The sequence below is a fragment of the Aulonocara stuartgranti genome (assembly GCF_965226115.1).
Source record: "Aulonocara stuartgranti genome assembly, chromosome: 5".
In the NCBI taxonomy this organism is placed as follows: Eukaryota; Metazoa; Chordata; class Actinopteri; order Cichliformes; family Cichlidae; genus Aulonocara; species Aulonocara stuartgranti.
Window position 1 is genome coordinate 24,917,019 of NC_138943.1, and position 22,174 is coordinate 24,939,192.

Here is a 22,174-nt window from a genome sequence, read left to right on the forward strand (position 1 = left end):
GGGTTTAGTATGATTGGCCACACAAGTGCCAGTCAAAATATGTGGCTCCATTATTTTAGTTATATATATATATATATATATATATATATATATATAACTAAAATAATGGAGCCACATATTTTGACTGGCACTTGTGTGGCCAATATATATATATATATATATATATATATATATATATATATATATATATATATATACGTAGCTTATGACACGTTTGTGTTAGTAAAACGCGACAAGATGTAGTTTTTTCAGTCAGGCACATCAGAGACACCTCTTACTACGCGAAGGCGTGTGGATGGGGCGGATTTGATGATGTTGAGTTGGCAGTTTGGTTTCAAAGTGAATTCTTCTTAAAACTCTGCAAAAATTGAAAAACTTTTGTTTGTTTTAACGTACTAAAAGCCAACGCTAATGTCCGCTAGTTTGCGGGTGGTTTCTCGTGTTTATGAGGTTTCTGCCACGCAGCGGTACAGCAGCAGTCCTCATTAACTGCCAGATGATCCTGCGCCTTCTGCGCGCAAACCACCTCTGATGTTTATGTTTTAACCTTTTTATTATTTGGTTTGTTTTCTTTTCCTTTCACGTGCTGGAGGGACGGATGAGATCATTACTATGGGACTGAGGAGAGGTAGGTCAGTTTGAATCATTTGCAGCTTAGCTGTAACTAGTTCTGCAGAGTGTGTGAAAAGCAGAAATAGAAAACTTGCAGGGTAATAATGAGAGGACTATATACTTACTGTGTCTTTCAGTTAACGTGATCATTCTTGTGCTGCTGGCTGTTGCCTTCCTCATCATAGTCCAGCGAAATCTCCTCAATCTCAGTGACTTTTTGCACACAGAAAAGCCAGGTATGGTCATTATCTCTGTGTTCGAGTCTTCACTGTAGTGTGGGGCACACACTCTTGCGTGGAGCAGTTAGGTGAATTTAAGTAAAGCCATACAAAAAGTTGATGTAATGCATTTTTAAATGTGCCTTTATGTGCAGATGAAGGGCTGATTCTTCCCTTTGAGTCTGAACTGTCTCCAGACTTGAATTCGGCAAGGACGGGTGAGGAGATTCCTGTTCTCATCACCGCTGCTGAGGACAGACTTGGTGCTGTTGTTGCTGCCATGAACAGTGTGTACAGGAACAGCAAAGCCAATGTTGTCTTCAACATCGTGACCTTGAATGAAACCGTCGCTCACTTAAAGTAAGATATTTCAGCACGTCTCTCTCCTTAGGTGCGGAAAGGTGGGAGTTTGTGAACTTGGTCATATTTGACCTGTCCTTTTCTTTATTTTACAGAGCATGGCTGAGTAATACTAGACTAAACAGTGTCAAATATAAGATAGTAATTTTTAAGCCTGAGTTACTTAATGGGAAGATATCTAAGGATCCTCAGACCCCAGAGGCTGCAAAACTAGTAAGACAACTACAGGCATACACATGTTGTTTGCATGCCTTCCCCACTAGCTAAAACTTGTTTTAACTGTATTTTTTTTCAGCTGACCTTTGCCAGGTTTTATCTTCCTGCTTACATTCCCGAAGCAGAGAAAGCTATCTATTTGGACGATGATGTCATTGTACAAGGTGAGAAGTCTCCAGAAATGAAGAGATTTGGTTATGAAATGAGGCCCCCTTTTTTTTTTTTTTTTTTTTTGAGATCAGTAAATTCTTTTCTGTTGGCTCTCAGGTGACATTCAGGAGCTCTATGAAACCAACCTCAAACCAGGACATGCCGCAGCCTTCTCTGATGACTGTGACTCGGCATCTGCCAAAGGCATTGTTCGTGGTGCGGGAAATCAGGTGGGCATGACCCACAAGAGCTTTTCAGAGTAAAACAAAAAGTTAAGAATATCATACACTGTGATGCTTAATTAGATGAAAAATCTCTGTTAACAGAATAATTACATTGGCTTCTTGGATTTCAAGAAAGAAGCTATCAAGAAGCTGGGGATGAGAGCCAACACTTGCTCTTTCAATCCCGGGGTCTTCATTGCCAACTTGACTGAATGGAAGAACCAAAACATCACCCAGCAGCTGGAGCACTGGATGGAGCTCAACACACAGTAAGTGACTCAGAATCAGAATCAGAAACTTTATTGTCATTGTCATGAGAACAACGAAATTAAGAATGGTCCCCGATCATTGCATCATCCCTAGCAATATCAAAATATAAATAAAACAATAAAATTCAATAAATAAAATAGATAGAATACTTAAAATACTAATAAGATATAACAGTAAAACATTCACATACATTCCCACACACATGCTTCAGACCGTGCATAGATTAACACAAGAGTGGCGTGATGGACATTTTTTTGTAGTATTCAGATGTGTTATTGCAGTTGGATAACAGCTGTGTTTGAGTCTATTAGTCCTTGCTCTGATTGCCCTGTACCGTCTGCCTGAGGGCAACAGTTCGAACAGGGAGTGGCCAGGATGTGAGGTGTCTTTTATGATGTTTTGGGCCTTTTTAAAACAGTGGGCGTTGTGTAGAACTTCCAGTGTGGGGAGAGGGCAGCCAGTGATCTTTTGGGCGGTGTTAATGATCCCTTGGAGTGCTTTCCTCTGAGCCCCTGTGCAGCTAGTGTACCAGATGCATATGCAGTAAGTTAGAACACTCTCAATGGTGGCTCTGTAGAAGGACACCAGCAATCTCTGTGTGATGTTATTCCTCCTGAGAATTCTCAGGAAGTACAGTCTCTGTTGGGCCTTTTTCAGCAGCTCGGAGGTGTTCACACTCCAGGAAAGGTTCTCCTCTATATTGACTCCCAGGAAGCGGAAGCTTGCCACCCTTTCTACACAGTCCCCATTTATGAATAGTGGTTGGATCTCTGCCTTTTTCCTTCTGAAGTCTATTATGAGTTCTTTGGTTTTTGAAGTGTTGAGGAGGAGGTTATTGGCCTTACACCATGACGTCAGCTGCTCCACCTCGTCTCTGTACGTAGACTCGTCTCCCTTGGAAATGAGCCCCACCACTGTGGTGTCATCTGCAAATTTCACAAAGATGTTGCTGTGGTGGCGAGGAGTGCAGTCGTGTGTGTAGAGAGAGTAGAGCAGTGGACTGAGCACACAGCCCTGGGGTGAGCCAGTGCTGAGACTCAGGGCTGAGGATGTGTGATGGCCAACTCTGACTCTCTGTCTACAGCCCGAGAGGAAGCTATTGATCCACATGCAGGTGCTGTATGGAAGCCCCAGGTCTTGTAGCTTGGCCACCAGTTTGTGTGGAAGGATGGTGTTAAAAGCTGAGCAGTAATCCACGAAGAGCATCCGCACATAGCTACCATGCTCTTCCAGGTGAGTTAATGCAGCATGGAGTGCTGTGGCTACAGCGTCTTCCGTGGATCGGTTTGCTCTGTAGGCAAACTGGTGTGGATCCAGGCTGCGGGGCAGGGCTGCTGTGATGTGTCTGCGGACCAGCTTCTCAAAGCATTTCATTACCACTGGGGTGAGTGCCACCGGTCTGTAGTCATTCAGGCCGGTGATGTGGGGCTTCTTAGGCAAGGGGACTATGGTGGAGGACTTCAGGCAGAGTGGGACAGTCGCCTGTGCGAGGGATTTGTTGAAAATCCTGGTGAAGATCCCAGCCAGCTGTCCTGCACAATCCCTCAATATTCGACCTGGCACACCATCAGGACCCGCCGCCTTCCTCGGGTTAACAGCCTGCAGCATGCGCCTCACCTCGTGCTCTTCCAGGGTGAGGGTGGTGCTGCTATGGGTGGCGTGTTGCTGCTGTGGCTCCAATACCTCCGGTACCCTGGTCTCAAAGCGGGCAAAGAAGATATTCAGCTCCTCTGCCAATAACTGGCGCAATAATGAATGGACTTCAAACAAAGGAAAAAAATCCTACTGTTAGTTACAAAACATGAATTTAGAATAGAATAGACCTTTGTTGTCATTGTACATGTACCTTGAAATTTAATCCAGTGAATCTCTCTCTTTGTTTTAAAACCGTGATGTTTTCCTTTTCTCAGGGAGGATCTATACGGTAAAACCCTCGCAGATAGCGTTACCACTCCTCCACTCCTCATTGTTTTTTACAAACGCCACTCTAGCATTGACCCCATGTGGCACGTGAGACACCTTGGTAAGTTCTGGCTGATTTCTAATTTTAAAAATTGCACGCTTGACTTTTCTCAGTTCATGGGCAGTTATTTTGCGCCTTGGTTTTTCCACACGCTTCTTGCAACCCTGTTGACTATTTTGAATGAAACGCTTGATTGTTCGATGATCACGCTTCAGAAGCTTTGCAATTTTGAGACTGCTGCATCCCTCTGCAAGATATCTCACTATTTTTGACTTTTCTGAGCCTGTCAAGTCCTTCTTTTGACCCATTTTGCCAAAGGAAAGGACGTTGCCTAATAATATAGGGTGTTGATGTCATTAGACCACACCCCTTCTCATTACAGCGATGCACATCACCTAATATGCTTAATTGGTAGTAGGCTTTCGAGCCTATACAGCTTGGAGTAAGACAACATGCATGAAGAGGATGATGTGGACAAAATACTCATTTGCCTAATAATTCTGCACTCCCTGTATAGCTCGTTACCCTAACCTTAACCATGTTCACGTTCTAACCCTCAAATCTAACTCCAAACGTTTTTTTAAAAAACTTTTTTTCCTGAGTGGACATCAGCAGGTTTATTTTTTCCATGTTAAAAAACTATGACATCACAACAGTGTTCTTGTTCACTTGCAGTGTTGAACTTTGACAAACGTTAATGCTGCTGATTCAAGAACAAGTCCAACGTGGAGATATCAGATACATCCACAAGACCAGGCTGCTTGACAAGCTTTTAAAGACACATTTAGCCTCAGAATCTAATTATTTATGTGGTCTATAAGGCCAGATGAATACTATGTAAATTACTTGGGGGTAAATCATTTAAATAGGTAATTTTTTTCATGGTGCCAAGTTGTAGATTTCTCTGCCTTCTTTAGAATATAATGGATCTAAATGGCACCTTGTGGAGCTTACAGTGCCGTAATGAAAGTCAGTAGCGACGCGTCTCTTCACAAATTACGACATGCTTTCTTAAAAGAACAAAAAATATTGTGATCACTTAAATGTAAGAACTATTCTTTTACTCTTTTATCTGACTTCACCCATCAACTGTTTCGCTCTTCAGAAGAAAGCATGAATTTAGTTTTGTTTTTCCATGTTCACCACCACATAATAAGATACTTCCATTATGTTCAAGAAAAAGGCAGCGATTTCTACATCTAATATTTTTAAAATGGTGGAAATCACACCAAAACAATCCAGATAGATATATGGCAGGCTGTTCATTAGTCTGAGCATTTTGCTGTAACTGACTTAAAACAGCCACCTCCTAGCCTTGTCTTCACTTCTAACTAATACATGCCAGTGTGGTCAAATGTCTCTGCAAAGAGGCAAATTGTCAGTGTCAGACTAGTCCTACAGCAGCCTTTTGATGTCATTAAGTGACTTTTAATTGTGCAAAAACTCTGTGAAAGATAAAAGTATTCAGATCACATGTTTGATGATCATACAGGATGGTCCTGTTTTGGTGATAAAAAAATATGTTTCTCTTCATACAATAACGGATTATATTTTGTGCTTTCAGTGTTAAATATGCTAAATAAAAGAAACAATTCTGTTCATTTTTCAGGTGTAACAGGTGCTGGAAGCCGCTATTCTTCCCAGTTTGTGAAAGCTGCCAAACTCCTGCATTGGAACGGACACTATAAGCCCTGGGGGCGAGGATCCTCCTTTACTGATGTGTGGGACAAGTGGTTCATTCCCGACCCCACAGGAAAATTTCACCCTGTGCGAAGACACACGGGGGACAGCTAGACTGAAAAATGGGCTCCTTGAACCTTCAGATCGGGTTCGTAGCAGCAGGAAAACTTCTTCATATCTCAGGAACTATGCAAATGTCATGTGTTTTAGTTCCATCGTCCTCCGAATGTGGACCTGCCTATTCTCATCTTCCAATGAACAGAGATTTTTTTTTCTATATCCAGAGTATATTGTTGATAGCTTCGAATTGCATTTTTTTAGAAATATTTTGTTAAACTAAAAGTAGACCATTTCAAATACTGTTTTACTCCCACTCAGCTGAGCATAAACCATCCTTGTCAAAGTAAATGGCTTTTAAGTAGGTGTGTTTAGCAGCTAAATAAGGATTTATTTACTTAATGTGCATATTAAATGACTCAATTATCTGAGCTGTCGTTAGAGTGAGTCACAGCCACAGCTTATTCCTGCTTCTTTCTGATCAGCTAAGTTTGAATTATAATCATTAGCCATGCAAATTCCTCATGTCAGTACCTCAGTGCAGTACTTCCTGTGGAAAACTATATTTTTAAGTCTTGTATAAATCCTCTACAGGTTAACTGCAGTCAAACTAATGGTGCATGTTACTTTACCATAATAAACACTACCTGTCCCGCTTTCATATTTAACAAAAAACAAACGGTGTTTTTTTTTTTTTTTTTTTTTACACGAACCACTAAGATCACTGCACCTCTGCAGGAACAGAACAGCTTTGCACGAACATCTCCTACTTTAGTGCTTCATTATCAGCATTTTCCTACTACCTGTTTAAAGTTCCCTTACTGGTGTAAATGTCTTTTTTTTTGTATATCAAATAAAGGTTACATGTTTATTAAACTCTCGTGATTCTTTTTTTGTCCAATATCTGCTAAATCTTTTTACAATTGCATCTTCTTCAGAATTCGGTACCTTTTGTGACAGTGTGCCAAATATCAGGCTTAAATCCAGAATTTGATTTGATTTCCCAAAAATAGCAGTCGCCATTTATGAATCAGAAATTGCTACACTTTTCAAACATGTCTGAGGGATTTGCAGAAAGTTGATAAATATTTGGAAAGTCCAGTCTTTTGTGATCATACCGTTGCTTTTGTTGTGTACAGTGAAGATGCTGGTATCTTTGGTCACCTCTACATGTGCTAGCTCTCATTTTCCTAATAGGGATGGACAATAACAAAACAAAGACACTGTAGTTAATACCTTTAAAATTAGGCTAAGATGTTTCCCAGTGGGTTGTGTCAGATGGATGTCCCTCCCTGAACCTGGTTCTGGAGGGTTCATCCTGTTAAAAGGGAGTTTAGAAAAGTTAGTTTTTATCACCAAATGTTTGCTCATAGGGGGTTGTCCGATTGTTCAGGTTTTCTCTGGTATTACTGTAGGCTCTGTAGATATAAATAAAACTGAATTAAAGAGGGTTTTCATATTGAAATGTACTGATCTAAAAAAACAAAAAACTCCACACAGCAGAAGGCAACAGATTGTTTCTTTTCAGGTTTATTACCTTGGTAGTACGATATCTATTTACACTGCAATACAAGATATTACAAAGATCTTGTAAAGAATCAGATATATACAGATGCATGCTATGCAATAAAGTCCATCTCTTGGTTGGTGGTTATTCCAAGAAAAACAAACCGACTGATTTATCAGTTGAAAACTTTCAGATTAATCCCACAGTAAGCTGGGTTCAACCCAGCTGTACTCTGAAATCAGTCCACTAGCAGGACAAGTGAAGGCACCCAAGTGACTGTATATCATCATTTTCATGCATTCTGCTGAATCCAAAGTCTGAATGTCCACCAGGCTGCAGGCACCCGCTCAATCATTTAAAATCAGTGTTGAAGTCATAGGCGTCGTCTGTGATAGCTGTTGAGAGGCTGATGTCAATGGGGACAGACTGAAAACGCACGTTTCCTTTTTTTCCTGCAACGAGAAAGCAGGAGATGTTAAGTAGCTGCCTTGATGGGACCAATATTCAAGTGACAAATGAAAGCAATCTTTTTCAAAACATTTACTTTTGATTGTCTTTTTCTGTAGCTTCTCAGCTTTCTCCTTTTTATTCGAGTCCTCCGTGGTTTCAGTCTGTAAGAAGAGCGGATGGTTCAGTTATTTAAACTCAACAAGCTCAAAAATATACAGTGTGTTTTATTAAGAGAAAAAAAAGGGTTCCAGTCATCAGGATCAGAGTTGGATTAGAAGTCTTCATGAACAATTCAAGACTTGCATTTTTGTCCTCATTTCCAGAAGAGTGGACCATCATTAACATTTTAAGCAGCTCTATTGTTTGACAGGTTTCCCATCTGTAATTACCTCGCTGCTTTCTTCGTTCTGCTCTGCTTCTTCTTCTGTGGCTGCAGCTCCAGGCTTTCCTTCAGGGATGTCGGCGACACTCAGCAAACCTGAAGTCGGCCCTTTAGAGGTGAATCCTATACTGCTGGCCTGGTTTGGAAATCTAACAGCTGCAAAAGGGAATGTTTTCAACAAGATTAAAAAATGAAAACACTGTAATACATTCACAAGTGCTGACCTGAAAAGCCCACTTGAGGCCTCAAAAGGCCAAACTGCAATTCTTTACACCTCACACGAATAGAACATTAATATTAACCGTAACTACTTCCTGCACTCTCAACTTTTATTTCTAGACCTCTATCAACCAATCCCTGAATTTCAAAACAAGCATGAGATGGGAAAGGAAGGTGATTTTATGACTCTAAATGTGCATGATAGTTGTGCCAGATGGATTGGTCCATTTCACATTTTGGACCTCTTAAAACCATTTGAGCATCATTTGCTTATTATTTATTATGTTTAATGTTGCTGACAATGTCCTTTTCCAGCAGTATAACGGACCATGTCACAAAACTCAAAAATCAGCTGAAACCTGCTTCCTCTGAAATCTTTTGGGATTTCAGTATCGACCAAAACCAGAGGAATATTTCCAGCACTTCACTGAATCTATGCCACAAGTAATTAAGGCACTTCTGAAGGCAACAGGGGCTCTAACCCAGTAACTAACCAGGTGTAACTAATAAAGTGGCCGGGAACCATTTACCTCTGTAATAGTGTACTGTGTTTGCCTTACATTACACAATGACACTCACCCCCCCAAAAAAAACTTCACAAAATTTCACATTAATACCTTTCAGAGTTTCCTTGTTTCCCGTTTTTATTTTGTTTAGATTCCAGCCATTCTGCATCTCAGTGACCACGGCATCAGAGAGGTAGGCAGGAAGGCTGTGGTTTTCTGGTGCCTTACAGTGGTAGCTCAGTTTGGCTCTGAGGAGACATCAAGCCAGAGAGCAGGATTTTTTTTAATTCAAAAGCACTAAGCAGTTTGCCAAGCAGCATATTTACAGCTCAGTACAGCACAGTATCTGGATCAGAGTTGGATTAGAAGTCTTCATGATGAACTCCAGAAGTGCATTTTGTCCTCATTTCCAGTCATGCACTGCAGCTGCCCACCTTCCCAAGACAGTATAAAAGTGCGCACACTCACCCTGTCCAATCTGCAAGAAACGTGGTGGCCGCCTGCTCTGTGTTGGGAACGCCGCCCTTCTGCAAATAACCACGCTTTTTGGCGAAAAGGGTCAGAAACTCCAGAGAATTTCTGAAGTCTGGGATGTTATACTGAAGCATGATCTGGAACAATCAGAATAAATAACCTTAATTTATTAAAACTGTAATTTACAGCAGCGACCAAATTTGTAATGTTAACACCTCCTGTGAGAGAAACTCTTCGTACCTGGGTCTTATCACACTGCTTAAGCAGATTCCTGACAGCCTCCAGCACACTCTCACCGCCTTCCTCCACCTGCAGGCTCCTCAGAGCCATCGAGGCCGGAGGGTTGGATGGCGATGCCACAACTCCTGGGCTGTCTATTAGCTTCACATTCTTTGCGATGTGCACCTCTTGCATCATTCTGGTGAATTGTAGAGAGGAAAAAAAAATGATGATGCAAAACAAGCGAGAGGGTCAGAGAAACGTATTCACCACCAATATTCACTTAAATTACAACTTTTAAAGCAAACTAAACAGAACAATTGCAAGCAGTGATACAGAAGAGTTCTACTTAGAGACTGGATTTTTAAAGATTGCCACTTACTTGGTGGTGCCTCTCTTGATGCCAACATTGCATGCTAGGGACCCCTTTATACTGTTGATGATGCTGCTCTTCCCAACATTAGGAAAACCTGAAGGTAAAAGCAAGTGTGCAAAAGATTCAGTACCCTGAACAATTGACAGTGAATGAAACACCCATCAAGGACATTGATGGCAAAAAAAAAAAAAAAAAAAAGAAGAAAAACTTACCGACTACGCCGACTCGGAGTGAACCTTCACTCTGCGTTTTATCAGCGTAGCTTATGAGCAACTCTGCAAGACAACAGTTTCCAAAGCAGGCTGCTCCTCTGGATCTGTCCAGCACTTCATTAGAGGCCACTATCCTGCGCTTTTTGGCTTTCTAATGAAGAGCGAAACAGAGATATCATGAACAGTTAAAGTGGCTGAGGATTGCTCTTTTGTAAAAATGGATACCTCGTGTCTGCATGCATAGAGATTTTTAAAAATGATCCACAAACACATCTCAGCTCTGCGTAGAACAGGCTGAATTAATCATGTGGTTTGTTTACTACTCTTGGAGGCTATAACCAGTTATAACAGCACAGAAGAAGCTGTCCAACCTTCTCAGTCCTCCACATCATTAAAAAAAACAACAACCCTAATTTCTAACATTTCTTAGTAACCACAGAACTCACACTAGCCACTGTTGAATAACAGTTTTAAAACACGCTCGTTATTTCAGCCCTCTATGACAGACAACTCGTGAAAATGAATAAACTGCATCTGTGATCTAAACAGACGGTGGACTGCTTTCAAAGCAGAAAGTTGGAGCTGTCACCAGTTCAGTATTGACCAAACATGAGATGTGATCAGTCTCCCTTTCGCTTTTTAGTTATGATGTTGGGTGATGGTAAGAAAATCATTTTAGCAAAATCTCACTGTGCAAAATCTCAGGTGAATTGACTCTTTTTCAATCCCAGGCGGAGACACAAATCTACTTGGGGTTGTGCCACGCATCCAGCGTAAAAATAACTAAATAAATCAAACTTACGGAACTACTGGCTGTTGTGGCAAAATCTGAATGGCAAAGTCTTCATGTTTTTAAAGTGTGGAGAGTAAAATGCACCACCTACCACAACTCCATCCCGCAGCTGTGTCGATGCTTTAAATGCCACAGCAGGAAACTCCTGCTGCAAACACTGGATCCACCTTTCCACGGTCTCTTTTGGCACCAGGTCTGCAACAGACAAAGCCAAAAACCAGTTTAATCCAATGAAATTCACGCAAACACATCAGGGTTTAAACTGTACGTGAAACATGAGGCAGGATCCCAAGTCAATTTACCTATTTTGTTTAAAACCAAAAGTAATTTCTTGGTGCCTCCTCTCTGCAGCACAGCCTCCTCGAGCTGTGGACACCTGCACCCCAGTGGATCACGAGCGTCGAGGACTTCTATTACTACATCGGATGCATCGATTACCTGAAACAGAGGAGATCCCTTGAGCGTTAAGAGCTATTATTCTCCAGGGTTAGACCACACCTGGGAGCAGGTAGCTTTACCTTGTTTAATTCAGCACAAAGGAAGTGTTTTGAGCTCCTGTCTGGGGCAGGCTTTTTCTCTGACTGAGTTCCATTGTCATCCTATTTAAACAAGACAAGGTCAGCAGAGAAGAGCTTAAAAGTTGAATACACATAAGGTCTTAGCGATGGCCTTTTTACCTTGCGAGCCTTCTTCGCCGTGGGTTCTGCTGCTTTACTCGCAGCCTCCTTCTCTTTCTTCCTCTTCTCAGCTCGCTGCTCCTTTTTAGCTTGCCTCCTCTTTTCTTTTTCTTCCTCGACCTATGAGACAGATTCATTGAAAGACTCTTACACTTTACCAACACAAGAGACATACTGCACATGAATGTCATGATGATCAAAGCACAGACTTTTTCATGGTTAGATCGGGACTGTGCATTAACCTTCAACATGCTCCCGTGATGATGTGCGCAAGAAAAGCCATTTGACTGCTAACCTGTAGCCTCCTCTGTTCTGCCTCTCTGAGGATCTCCTCTTTGAAAGGAGCACTGTTGGGCACTCCGATATCCTTCTTCACTCGTTTGCTCACTCCTTTCTTCTTTGCCTCTTTCCTTAGCTTTCTGTTGTGCTCCCGGACCTAAATACACGACAAGACTGGGTCACTCAGTTACATGGGGACACAAAAATCCGTTTGAAAAAAAAAAAAAAAAAAGAGTCTGGTCCACATGGGCCTCCTGTGGGAAACATTTACTCAAACGTCCTGCTAGAAGTTAGTGTCAAAGTTAAGGCGCTTACCTTCTTCTGTATTTTATAACGTTTGGCACATGAGAGCCGCTTGCTTGCCTTCTTTAACTCTGAAGACGACAGAAAAGAATAAAACAGTTAGTGGTTGTTAGCTGGAAGCCGCGCTAAAGCAGACTGAACAGGTTTACCGGCCACCAATGACAGCCGCTAGCTCGTTAACCGCGTGATTAACAGACCAGTAAAGCTCTGTATAATTATTCCACTTTATTCATAATGAAGTATTATTGTAACAACGTTATTTACTTACTTGGTCGTTTCATGATGGAGCCGCAGACCTACCAATGTGACTGAAATGCTCTCACACGTGGGAGACGGAGAAGTTTGATGTCATGTCACTTCCGGTTCTTTCAGCGTGTGGTTGGGATTTCGCCACCTGCTGGTCAGGAGGGTTTAGTTACAATCTTGTTCTTCTTTCGCCACAGCGGATCATCTGCCTCAGCCTCATCCTCTGTAGCTCCAACCGTGTCCTTCTTCATTACGTCCATGAATCTCCTCTGTGAGCTTCCTTTTTTCCTCCTCTGTGGCAGCTGCATATTCAACATCTTGTGTCCAGTGTATCCACCTTCCCCCCTCTACACGTAGTCAAATATCTCAGTCTTCAAGGTTCAAGGTTCAAGGTTCTTTATTTGTCACATGCATAGTTATACAAGTATAACACACAGTGAAATGTAGCCTGACACGCTCCTCGACATGTGCAAAAAAATTGGGGGGGGGGGGGGGGGGGGGGTAGAGGAAAAACATTATATATATATATATATATATATATATACACATATAGTATATACATTGGGTGAATGTGCAGTAGTAGCAGCAAGCAGGTGAATTCTGTACATTAATATGAATAGACATCTGACTATTTTACAGGATAGACAATATAAACATATTTAAAATTAAAGGAATTGAAATGTACATTGTGCCTTGGTTTAGTGTCTGGAAGAGTCCTGACTCAGTCAATTATAGATGATGTGAGAGGGCGGGTGTGTGTGTTTAGAGCACGGATGGCTTGGGGATAGAAGCTCCTCTTGAGTCTCTCTGTCCTTGCCCGGAAGATGCGGAACCTTCTACCAGATTGCAGAAGTTGGAACAGTTTGTTGCCAGGATGGGACGGGTCCTTCAGTATCTGCGCTGCTCTAGTCCGGCATCTCCTGGTGTAGGTGTCCTGAAGCGGGGGGAGAGCAATCCTGCAGCAGCGTTCTGCTGTACGGATCACTCTCTGGAGAGCTTTTTGGTCCTTCACACAGCTGTTCCCAAACCACGATGTCATGTTCTGTGTGAGGATGCTCTCCACAGCGCCTGTATAGAAAATCCTGAGGATCTTTGGAGAGACCCTGAACTTCCTCAGTTGTCGTAGGTGATACAGGCGCTGCCTAGCCTTTTTGGTCTGGACCTGAATGTGGGCAGCCCATGTCAGGTCTGAGGAGATGTGGACACCAAGATACTTGAAGGACTGCACCCTCTCCACTGGAGCTCCATTGATGATAATGGGCTTGTAGTCAAGTCAAGTCAAGTCAAGTCAAGTGGCATACTGTCATTTCAACCACGTGCAGCGGTACAGTACACAGTGTAGCGAGACAATGTTCCTCCAAGACCATGGTGCTACATATAACATATAACAGACAATCAACACAGGACTACATAAAGTGCGATTGTGCAAAAATAACAAAACCCCCCAAAACTAAACACAATGAAACCAGACAGAACAGAACAATACAGACACAAGACAGTGCAGACACAACAGTGCAATAGAAAAGTGCAACAATGACAGTGGGAAAAAGCAGCTTGATGTATGAAGGTGTGTGTGTGTGTGTGTGTGTGTGTGTGTGTGTGTGTGTGTGTGTGTGTTTAATCCAGTCACTGAGTTTTCAGGAGTCTTGTTCTCTAACTTCGTCTCCTAAGCGTTCAACCTCAGATTTCCCTCTGATGTACTTATTTCTAATCTCATTCATTCATCCGGGTCACTCCCACAGAAAATCCCAACATCTTCAGTTCTGCCAACTACAGATCGGCCTCCTCTCTTTTGGTCAGTGACACTGTCTTCCAGCCGTATATCATACCAGGTCTAACTAGTAACTTATAAACCTTCCTTGTCACTCCTGCTGTTATGCTTCTGTCACAAATCTCTCCTGACACTTGTCTTCAGTTACTCCACCCTGATTAAATTTTCTTCTTCACCTCTCTTGTGCACTGTCCAATGTTTTGGATGGTTGACTCCAGGTATCCTAACTCACCCACTTTCACTACCTTTGCTCTTATCAGCTTCCCTATACCCATCATCCTTCTCTTTCACACATTTCTACCCTGTCTTGCTCATTCCTTTTCTCTCCAGAGCATACCTCCAGATAGATCACAGTGTTATCTGCAAACATCACAGTCCACGAACACTCCTGTCTGACCTCATCTGTCAACCTGTCCATCACCACTGCAAACAAAAAGGTGCTCAGACCCAATCCCACCTCCACTTGAACCCATCTTTCACCTCATACCTCATACATTTCCTGCACCACCCACACATACTTCTCTGCCACTTCTAACTTTCTCCTGCAGTGTCACAGTTCCTCTCTTGGCACCCTGTCATATTCTCTCTTTACATCCACAAAGGCACAGTGCAGCTCCTTATGACTTACTCTGTGCTTCTCCATCAACAATCTCAAATGCTCACTGATCATCACCTCTCTTCTCACCCTAGCTTCAACAACTCTTGCAACAAATCTTATGTACACGTGATATTTTGTATAAATAAATAAATAAATAAATAAATAAATAAATAAATAAATAAATAACACAGCAAATATTATTTGTATTCCTTATTTTTGTGTGTTCTCATTCTTGCTGGCTCCTGAGTGCAAATTTTAAATCACCAGAAACGGATACGTGTTGGAATTACATTTAAAAAAAAGCCCAATGAATTTGAAACGAATAAAAGAAATTGAAAACATTCTGCACAATAAGAATGAAACAACCCCAAAACTGCAAGTCAAAGCACAGGAAATATAACGAAAAACAAAAATCATTGGAAGACAATCCCTGGGGGTAAGAAGGCAGAAGAAAGTAGTTGGGGGTCACGTGACGGGGTCGAGCATCTTTTTTTTTTTTGGTCCGTTTTAGCTGGTGGCAGGAGCTCCGTGCAGCCCAAAACAAAAATGACCAAACTGCAATTTTTAAACGTCTTTTTGACTGAGCGTCTCATGCTTGCTGCGCAGGAGATTTACAAATCTGTCGAGGACACGATTTTGGAGTACCAGGAGGAGATAGCGATCCGGGAGCGGGAGAACGACCATCTGAGACGCAGGCTGCGAGAGGCTGGGATTGAAATATGGCCAGGTTAGCTCCACTCTAAGCTAACGGTGCAGTGGTTTCTTCTTCTGCACTATTAGCCGAGTGTATGCGGGGAAGCGGGGATTGGTAGGCAGAGGAACTGAAACAGAAACGTCAATGATGAAGAGCAGCAGCAGCAGAATAATTTCGACCCGCTTCCAAGCAAGTCCAGTTTGGTCGCTGACAAGCTAGTTGATATTAGCTGCTGGTGCTGTTGTTGTGTAGGGGCTAGCGCGATAGCAACCTTTGTTCGTTAGCCAGCCTGCTAGTCTACTAGCCTAGTGCCTATACCCGGGCTAGCACTGAGCTGTATCTGGATCCTTGTGTGTATACTAACGAATTTGTTTTGCAGACGCATACATTATCTGACAGTCACACATGCTGGAGAAGGAAAAGCAAACAAACCACCACACAAGTGATGTGTCAGCAGTGTTTGTTTACCCCGGTCTTAAACCCCTCATTCACAAACACCCATAATTCACTCGGGTTCCAAAGTGCTGGCAGAGATGCCATTTAATTATTAGAAATATAGATACTGTTGTTTGCATGACACATTAATCTAAATTACCAAATTCCTGTTAAATCCTCTGTAATTTCTTTTAATACATCACTTTAAAGTCAGGGGTGTTAAACATAAGGCCTGGGGTGCCTGAATGGACCAGGCAAAGACTCCAGTTTAGCCTAATGAATGGCTTTGGAAAATGTGAAGGATGGCATAAATGTCTGACTTTTTGCTGCATCTGTTTTTGAAAGTTTTATAGCTTTGTCTACAATAAAACTTCCCAAACCAATTAAGGATTTGAAAAAAAAAAATTTAACAATTAAACTCTCCTGTTTTATAACATAGTTGGGGCAACAAGCTACTTGAAACCTTTCTGTAATATTACATATGCATCTCTTACAATTTAAGAGTCATGCTGAGAGATTTCTTTCATTTACTACAGCAGCATTACTTTATGTTAAAGAGAAACAGACATAAGGTTGAAATTTCACCTTTATATGAAGATATCTCAGGGAATTTTTTATTTTTTTATTTTTTGCACTGACAGAAAGTGGGACTTTCACCAGATCCGCACAGTTAAGATTGGAGTGGCTAAATGTGGCATAACTTTATCTATATAGAATAATTTAAAACAAAAGAAGTTGACCCAAAGTAATTTACAGGCACACTCTTTTGTTATTCAGGTTTCAAAAGGAGGTGTGGGGTTGGGCAATCACCACAAAGGCCTGGTTTGCTTTAGTTTTCTGGGGAAAATGCATTGAAATAAGTTGTTGGGACAATGACCTCAGTGACCCTGATGCAAAATATGCAGTTAAAACATCTGTAATAATTATATAGACAGGATGTCCAACATGTCACCATCAACAGACTTTGGATGGTATCTTTAAAATGGTACACTTTAACTTTACCCTTGTAGCTAGACTACACATACACTGTATTTACTGAGTATGTCTTTAGGCCATAGTCTTGCCATTATTGGTCATAAAACAAAAGGTTTAGGATGCCACCATGTCACTCGTACTGTAAGCTGTGACCACGTCAGATTTTTAACATGGCATAACTAAAATGAAATATTTCTGTTCTATTAGTTTTACTTAAGAGTGTCGCACGTTCAGCTCTTTGCCTGTTTCATGTTAAAAAGAAAGAACAGAAAAAGGTTAACAAAGAAGATGCATCTACCATTTCTTCAAGCTCTTGTGTTGAGGAACAAGGGATTTTAATATTTGATTTCAAATGTCATCAACAGGCTGTTAACATATTTTCTTCAATGCAGTCAGTGGTTTCGTCTGACCAGCTTCCTTCCAATGTCTTTTCAGATCGTCCGTCCATGGCGTTGTTGGACGAGGAGGATGGTGAGCATCCGCGACGCGAGTGGAGTCCCAGCATGGGGCACGAAGAACGCATTCCTATTCAGATCAAGGACAAAAGAGATATGCGGGCCAACCAAGCGGATGATCAGCTTCGGGGACATGGTTCTTGCAGCACATCAGAGAATATGTTCTCTCCTCCTCGTGTTGGAAATGAATATCCTCAGGATGGCCCACACACATCCAACGTCCCGCAGAATCAGGGTGTGGAAAACAGGGAAAGGGATCCTGGATCTCGAGGTCCCCCGAGGCATGTGAAGGCAGAGAGCGGAGCTGGCCACAGAGGCTCGACTTCCTCCAACAACGGCGCCCAGCCTCTTGCACCGGTCAATCCAAACTGCTCAAACGAGAACAACATTGACATTATTGGGGTGGAGAATGGCGGACAGATGGTTGGTGCTAAGGGTGCTGGAAACGCAGCGAACAGAGGACAGGCTTCTCACATGCGGAACCAGGGAGCCAGCACCGTAGACTGTCCCCATCAGAAGTCCCCCCTACAAGGCCACATGTCTTCTTTCTGTTGCAAAGTTTGCGGTGAGGCGTTTAGTCACATTGGCCACTTACACGTGCATGTGCAAGTGCACACTCGGGAAAAACCTTACCGCTGTGGAGTATGCGGAAAATGCTGCAGCTCCTCAGGCAGACTTCAAGAACACCAGCGTAGCCACACGGGAGAAAAACCGTTCCGCTGTCAGATTTGCGGAAAGGGCTTCACACAGATGGCTCACTTGAAGGTGCACATGAGGATCCACACAGGAGAAAAGCCATACAGTTGTCCTGTGTGTGGCAAGTGCTTCAGCCGCTCTGACAAAATCAAAAGGCATCTTCAGACCCATAGCCGTGAGGGAACATATTTCTCAGGGCAATGATGCAACTGTGTTGCTATACAATCTGTTGTGTGAATCGTGAAGAAACTTTTCTATAAAAAGCTCAAATTGCTGCCATTAGGACGATGAGTTGTTTCTTCCAATATTTCAGGATCGAAAAATTCTGCAAATCCTGGAGAACTTTTTTTTTTTTCTAACCTAATAATCCTCAGTCCATCAATAGAATTTATATTAGCCAGTTTAGTTTGTTGTTTAACACATTTTTTGTACTTGTCACTGAGTGTTAAATATTTGACACCATTTGCGTCATTAGCTAGACTTTCTGTAATATCTAGCCTTTCTTTAGTCAAATAAATAGCATGAAGAAGTCTTCCACCCACATCTTGAAGCTGAGACACATCAAGATCTGCAAGAATGTCCAGCACAGTCACAGCTTATGAGCAGCCGGTCACTTCCAAGTCACACATGAGTTTTAAAATCTCTCACTTTATGACTTAAACTAAAGAGCAATGTATGCATAAAATCATCTTAATTTTATTAGCTAACAAACAGAGCTAATAGTGATGGTTTGGTAAATAAAACCTGTGTATTACATGGCTAAAGCACTGCCGTTTAAAATAAAATACTTTTATTTTTAAATGTAGCATTTTTTTTAAAAGAAAAATATTAGTGTTGCCAAAAAGCCCTGTAAACTGGAGATGTGGCTGATATAAAAGGAAGAGTCTGATCTAACATTTATCTCCAACAATTTTCTTATTGTCTAACTTAACTTTCTTTTTTTTTTTTTTTTTTTTAAATTAGGTGCTGTTACATTAAATACTTACATGCTGCTATCTCACATGAGCCCTTTTCAGACATGCTTGCCTTATCAGCCTGTTAAACTTACGGCACATGTCATTTTAACACAAACTTTTGTGTTCACATAACTTACTGCTTCCACTGCAGAGATGAAGAGTCGTGCAAACACAGTTTTTCCTGTGTGTGCAAACAATGTGCACACTTTAGGGTTATTTCTCTCTGTCATTGTTGTCAGGAGAAGAGTCTCTCTGTGTGTTGCAATGAAGGTGCTGCTGAAAGAAGCGTCCCCTGACCCTCTCACACAGGCTCGGACAGGTCCCTACCTGTTCTGTATTACGCAGCTAAAAGGCATCATAAAGGAATGTCTGCTGAGCTGAACACCTGTCAAAGAGCACAAGAGGCATGCGCTTTGGCATTCTTGTGTTTTTATCTATCCAGTAATGTGACTGGATGTATTTCAGACTTGTGCACAAAGTGGCACATTACAAGGTCTGACTTTAGTGAGGTTTGACCTCTACAGAAAAGTGTCCAAGGTGCATTAGGATACTGTGCGCATGTCTGAAAGTTACTCTTGTTTCATGATGTTGATTAAAAGGAGGATACATCTGTCAGGAGAGTGCACCACTATTTTGTGAGATTCTGTATAAAATCCACTGTTTCTGACCCATTATACATTTAGGAATTTTGTGATGTCTTTTTTTGTTTGTTTTAATGACATGCACTATTGCATTAGTCCTGGATGATGCAGGAATTGACACTATGACAGGACCAGGCAGTATTAGCAGAAACTGTGTGGTTTTTCAGGGATTTCATTCACAGTAGTGATCATTTAAATGTTTTTGGAGTGGCCTCCCTCCACTTAAGAGTTATGATTGGTTTTTCATGGATTAAAGTCCTTCCTCTTCACAGTGATTGATCCCTTCACAGCAGATTCATCAGTTTCTCCTCTCAGGATTAATGCTGCATTCATAACTGGGGGCAGTTGAGAAGCATTAAACAGTTATGATCAATTTAATTTTTTCTCTGCTTGTAGCTGAAGTAAATACAAAAAAAGAAACTTGTATCCACGTATCGTGCAAAAAGATGAACGATAACGAAAGAGTGGTCTTTCCAGAGTGTGTCAGAGCTCAGTCGCTAAGGAGGCCTTGTCTCGCATCATTTGTCCCTCTACATGTGATGAATGCAGCATGAAAAAAAAAAAAAAAGAACTAAACTCCAGCACATCTTCTCAACTTACCAGCAGCCCAACTCACAGTCTTCTCTGGGACATCTTTGTTCCCCTGCGCACACATTATACTGTACAGTGTTGTATCAATATGTATTAAATGTTATTTTTTAATAAACTAGCAGTTGAGTATTTGTTGCTGTTGTCTCATATGTGGCCAAAGTATTCTAAGAGAGATTATTTTCATAGCCAATCACATCAAGCATCCAAAGGTACAAGACACTAATGTTTGCACATCTAGACAAAACTTCTGGCAGCTTGAATTTTCTTGTTTGACGAATTGCAATGTTCCAGTGAATTCTAAATAATACTACCCAGGATTTGAGCACAGCCTCTTCATATGGGAGGCAAATGTATAACTACTAAACTATGAAAGCGCCTCAGACTTTGGACAAATGAAGGTTATTTGTGCCATGGCTGTATTTAAGAATGCTGATTAAATGTGTGCTACTCAGTACCGCTAAATCAAGTCTTGAATGTAATTAAACTCCTACTGAGTTTCAGCTGCTTCAGAAAATTAATTCTAATTCATTGTCGCATCTTTAGCATTCAAGTTCCTTGGCCTTCGAAGTAAACATTGAAAACCATTTCTAAATAACACCTGTCTGCTCAAAAGCAATACAGTTTTGGAAAAGCTGGGGAAGTTTCTTAGAATGACAAGCTTTTGCTAGTTGTTGAGTCAGAGTAAGCTCAAGAACTGTTAGCTGTCAGCTTTACAGTGTTTATTAGCAGCACAGATTAGTTTGCAGTATGTCAATAACAAATTCCTGTCCCTGCAAAGATGGCTAATTTGGAGAAATCCACTGCCCCAAAACAATATATACTAAGTTGTAGTTAGGTTTGACTATTTTATATTCATTACACAATACATACACTTAGGGACACTGACCTGTTTCTCTTACTTTAGCATCAATGCCATGGCTTATCTGGAGAAAGAATGGAGTATGCTGTGCCTTTGTACTACACCACAATCAGTGAAATGTGCCATTTTCTTTAGTTACAATAATGCACTTTATAGGCATATAAAAACAAAGAAGCAGCATGTACAATCAAGAACCTTTAAACAGGCTGTCACAATGTGTTACTCGTCTCTTAATAATAATGCAGTCATGCTATTTTATATTGTAGTAACAGATTCACAACACCTGGTGGAGTCCTTTCCATGTGATTGTTGGTCATTAGTCTGACTGCAAGAGTGTGAAATATGAATGTAAATCTCATCTAATAAACAACAGCTTTTTTGGTGTTGAAACATTGAAGTGCTATACTGAACTTTCATATATTGAAAGCAAGTCATTATTATCAATGGACCTAATCCAAACTTGTGTCTATATGTTTTTGGGTGCATGCAGTCTTTTTCTGCAACAATTAGTGGAATAAAGCAATCACAGAAAGTTCTAGCAGCAATCCGGCAAATCATCTGGAACTGAAACAAGATGCTATCAAAGGCACTTTCACAACTTTTCAGACAGACAGGAGTATTCACTCAGTTTTGTGATATTTATCAAAGTTCTAACATCCTTGTTTGCATATCAGTTATTGAATCAGCAGCCGTGAATACTGAGAGTGACTTGAGCATCAAGCAGCCCTTCTGGAGCCGATCAAGTTTGCAGCCCACTCTGTGATCTGCAGTGAGATGTCACATCTCGTCAAAGTGCAAAGAGGAAGCAGTTATTGCACGAAGCAGGAAGTCTGAGGCGGCTCTAGCTGATATATTGCATTTTATTTGCTCATATCAAATTTCTGTGATAATACTGAGTTACTAAAGAGGGTCAGTTTGGAATGAAAACCCATTTTCTCTCTTGCTGAATAATTATATAAGCTAATCTCAGTCAATCAAATCTCAACTCTTGTGCAATCAGCCAAAAGTGGCAAATGATTGCCTGTGTAAAAGAACTCAACTCATCTCATGCAATCAGCAGCAGTGATGGCTCTTTTCCCTGCTTTTCTTTGCCAAGCGCTTACGCACAAG

The 22,174-nt window shown here is 41.3% G+C and overlaps 3 protein-coding genes across 3 annotated transcripts; 2 read left to right on the forward strand and 1 right to left on the reverse strand.

Moving 5' to 3' along the window:
• The first annotated feature begins 268 nt into the window (after positions 1-268).
• glt8d1 (glycosyltransferase 8 domain containing 1) lies at positions 269-6,429 on the forward strand. The gene is made up of 9 exons (XM_082532462.1): positions 269-628; positions 750-848; positions 986-1,190; positions 1,286-1,403; positions 1,486-1,570; positions 1,674-1,786; positions 1,883-2,049; positions 3,961-4,073; positions 5,623-6,429. Exons 1-9 carry the CDS (start codon positions 613-615, stop codon positions 5,805-5,807), a joined length of 1,101 nt encoding a protein of 366 aa, XP_082388588.1. The 5' UTR covers positions 269-612; the 3' UTR covers positions 5,808-6,429.
• An 835-nt stretch (positions 6,430-7,264) lies between these two features.
• Positions 7,265-12,524, reverse strand: gnl3 (G protein nucleolar 3). The gene is made up of 15 exons (XM_082533426.1): positions 12,416-12,524; positions 12,160-12,218; positions 11,861-12,001; positions 11,566-11,685; positions 11,407-11,487; positions 11,191-11,326; positions 10,980-11,083; positions 10,096-10,246; positions 9,890-9,977; positions 9,529-9,706; positions 9,283-9,425; positions 8,926-9,062; positions 8,097-8,245; positions 7,802-7,868; positions 7,265-7,709 (listed from the first exon to the last, which is right to left on the reverse strand). The coding sequence occupies exons 1-15, from the start codon at positions 12,426-12,428 to the stop codon at positions 7,609-7,611; spliced, it is 1,668 nt and encodes a 555-aa protein (XP_082389552.1). The 5' UTR covers positions 12,429-12,524; the 3' UTR covers positions 7,265-7,608.
• Positions 12,525-15,223: 2,699 nt separating this feature from the next.
• LOC309707172 (uncharacterized protein) lies at positions 15,224-20,334 on the forward strand. Its single transcript, XM_082534324.1, has 2 exons — positions 15,224-15,489; positions 17,302-20,334. The coding sequence occupies exons 1-2, from the start codon at positions 15,309-15,311 to the stop codon at positions 18,219-18,221; spliced, it is 1,101 nt and encodes a 366-aa protein (XP_082390450.1). The 5' UTR covers positions 15,224-15,308; the 3' UTR covers positions 18,222-20,334.
• Positions 20,335-22,174: the final 1,840 nt, after the last annotated feature.

Bases quoted from the DNA above. Each gene is read 5' to 3' on its own strand.
- gnl3 (XM_082533426.1), bottom strand. The intron at 12,002-12,159 runs GTAAGCGCCTTA...TCGTGTATTTAG, and splicing joins GTTATAAAATACAGAAGAAG to GTCCGGGAGCACAACAGAAA. The intron at 10,247-10,979 runs GTAGGTGGTGCA...GCTCTTCATTAG, and splicing joins AGCTGCGGGATGGAGTTGTG to AAAGCCAAAAAGCGCAGGAT.
- glt8d1 (XM_082532462.1), top strand. The intron at 1,191-1,285 runs GTAAGATATTTC...TTTATTTTACAG, and splicing joins GAAACCGTCGCTCACTTAAA to AGCATGGCTGAGTAATACTA. The intron at 4,074-5,622 runs GTAAGTTCTGGC...TTCATTTTTCAG, and splicing joins GTGGCACGTGAGACACCTTG to GTGTAACAGGTGCTGGAAGC.
- LOC309707172 (XM_082534324.1), top strand. From the start codon at position 15,309: ATGACCAAACTGCAATTTTTAAACGTCTTTTTGACTGAGCGTCTCATG. The intron at 15,490-17,301 runs GTTAGCTCCACT...ATGTCTTTTCAG, and splicing joins TGGGATTGAAATATGGCCAG to ATCGTCCGTCCATGGCGTTG.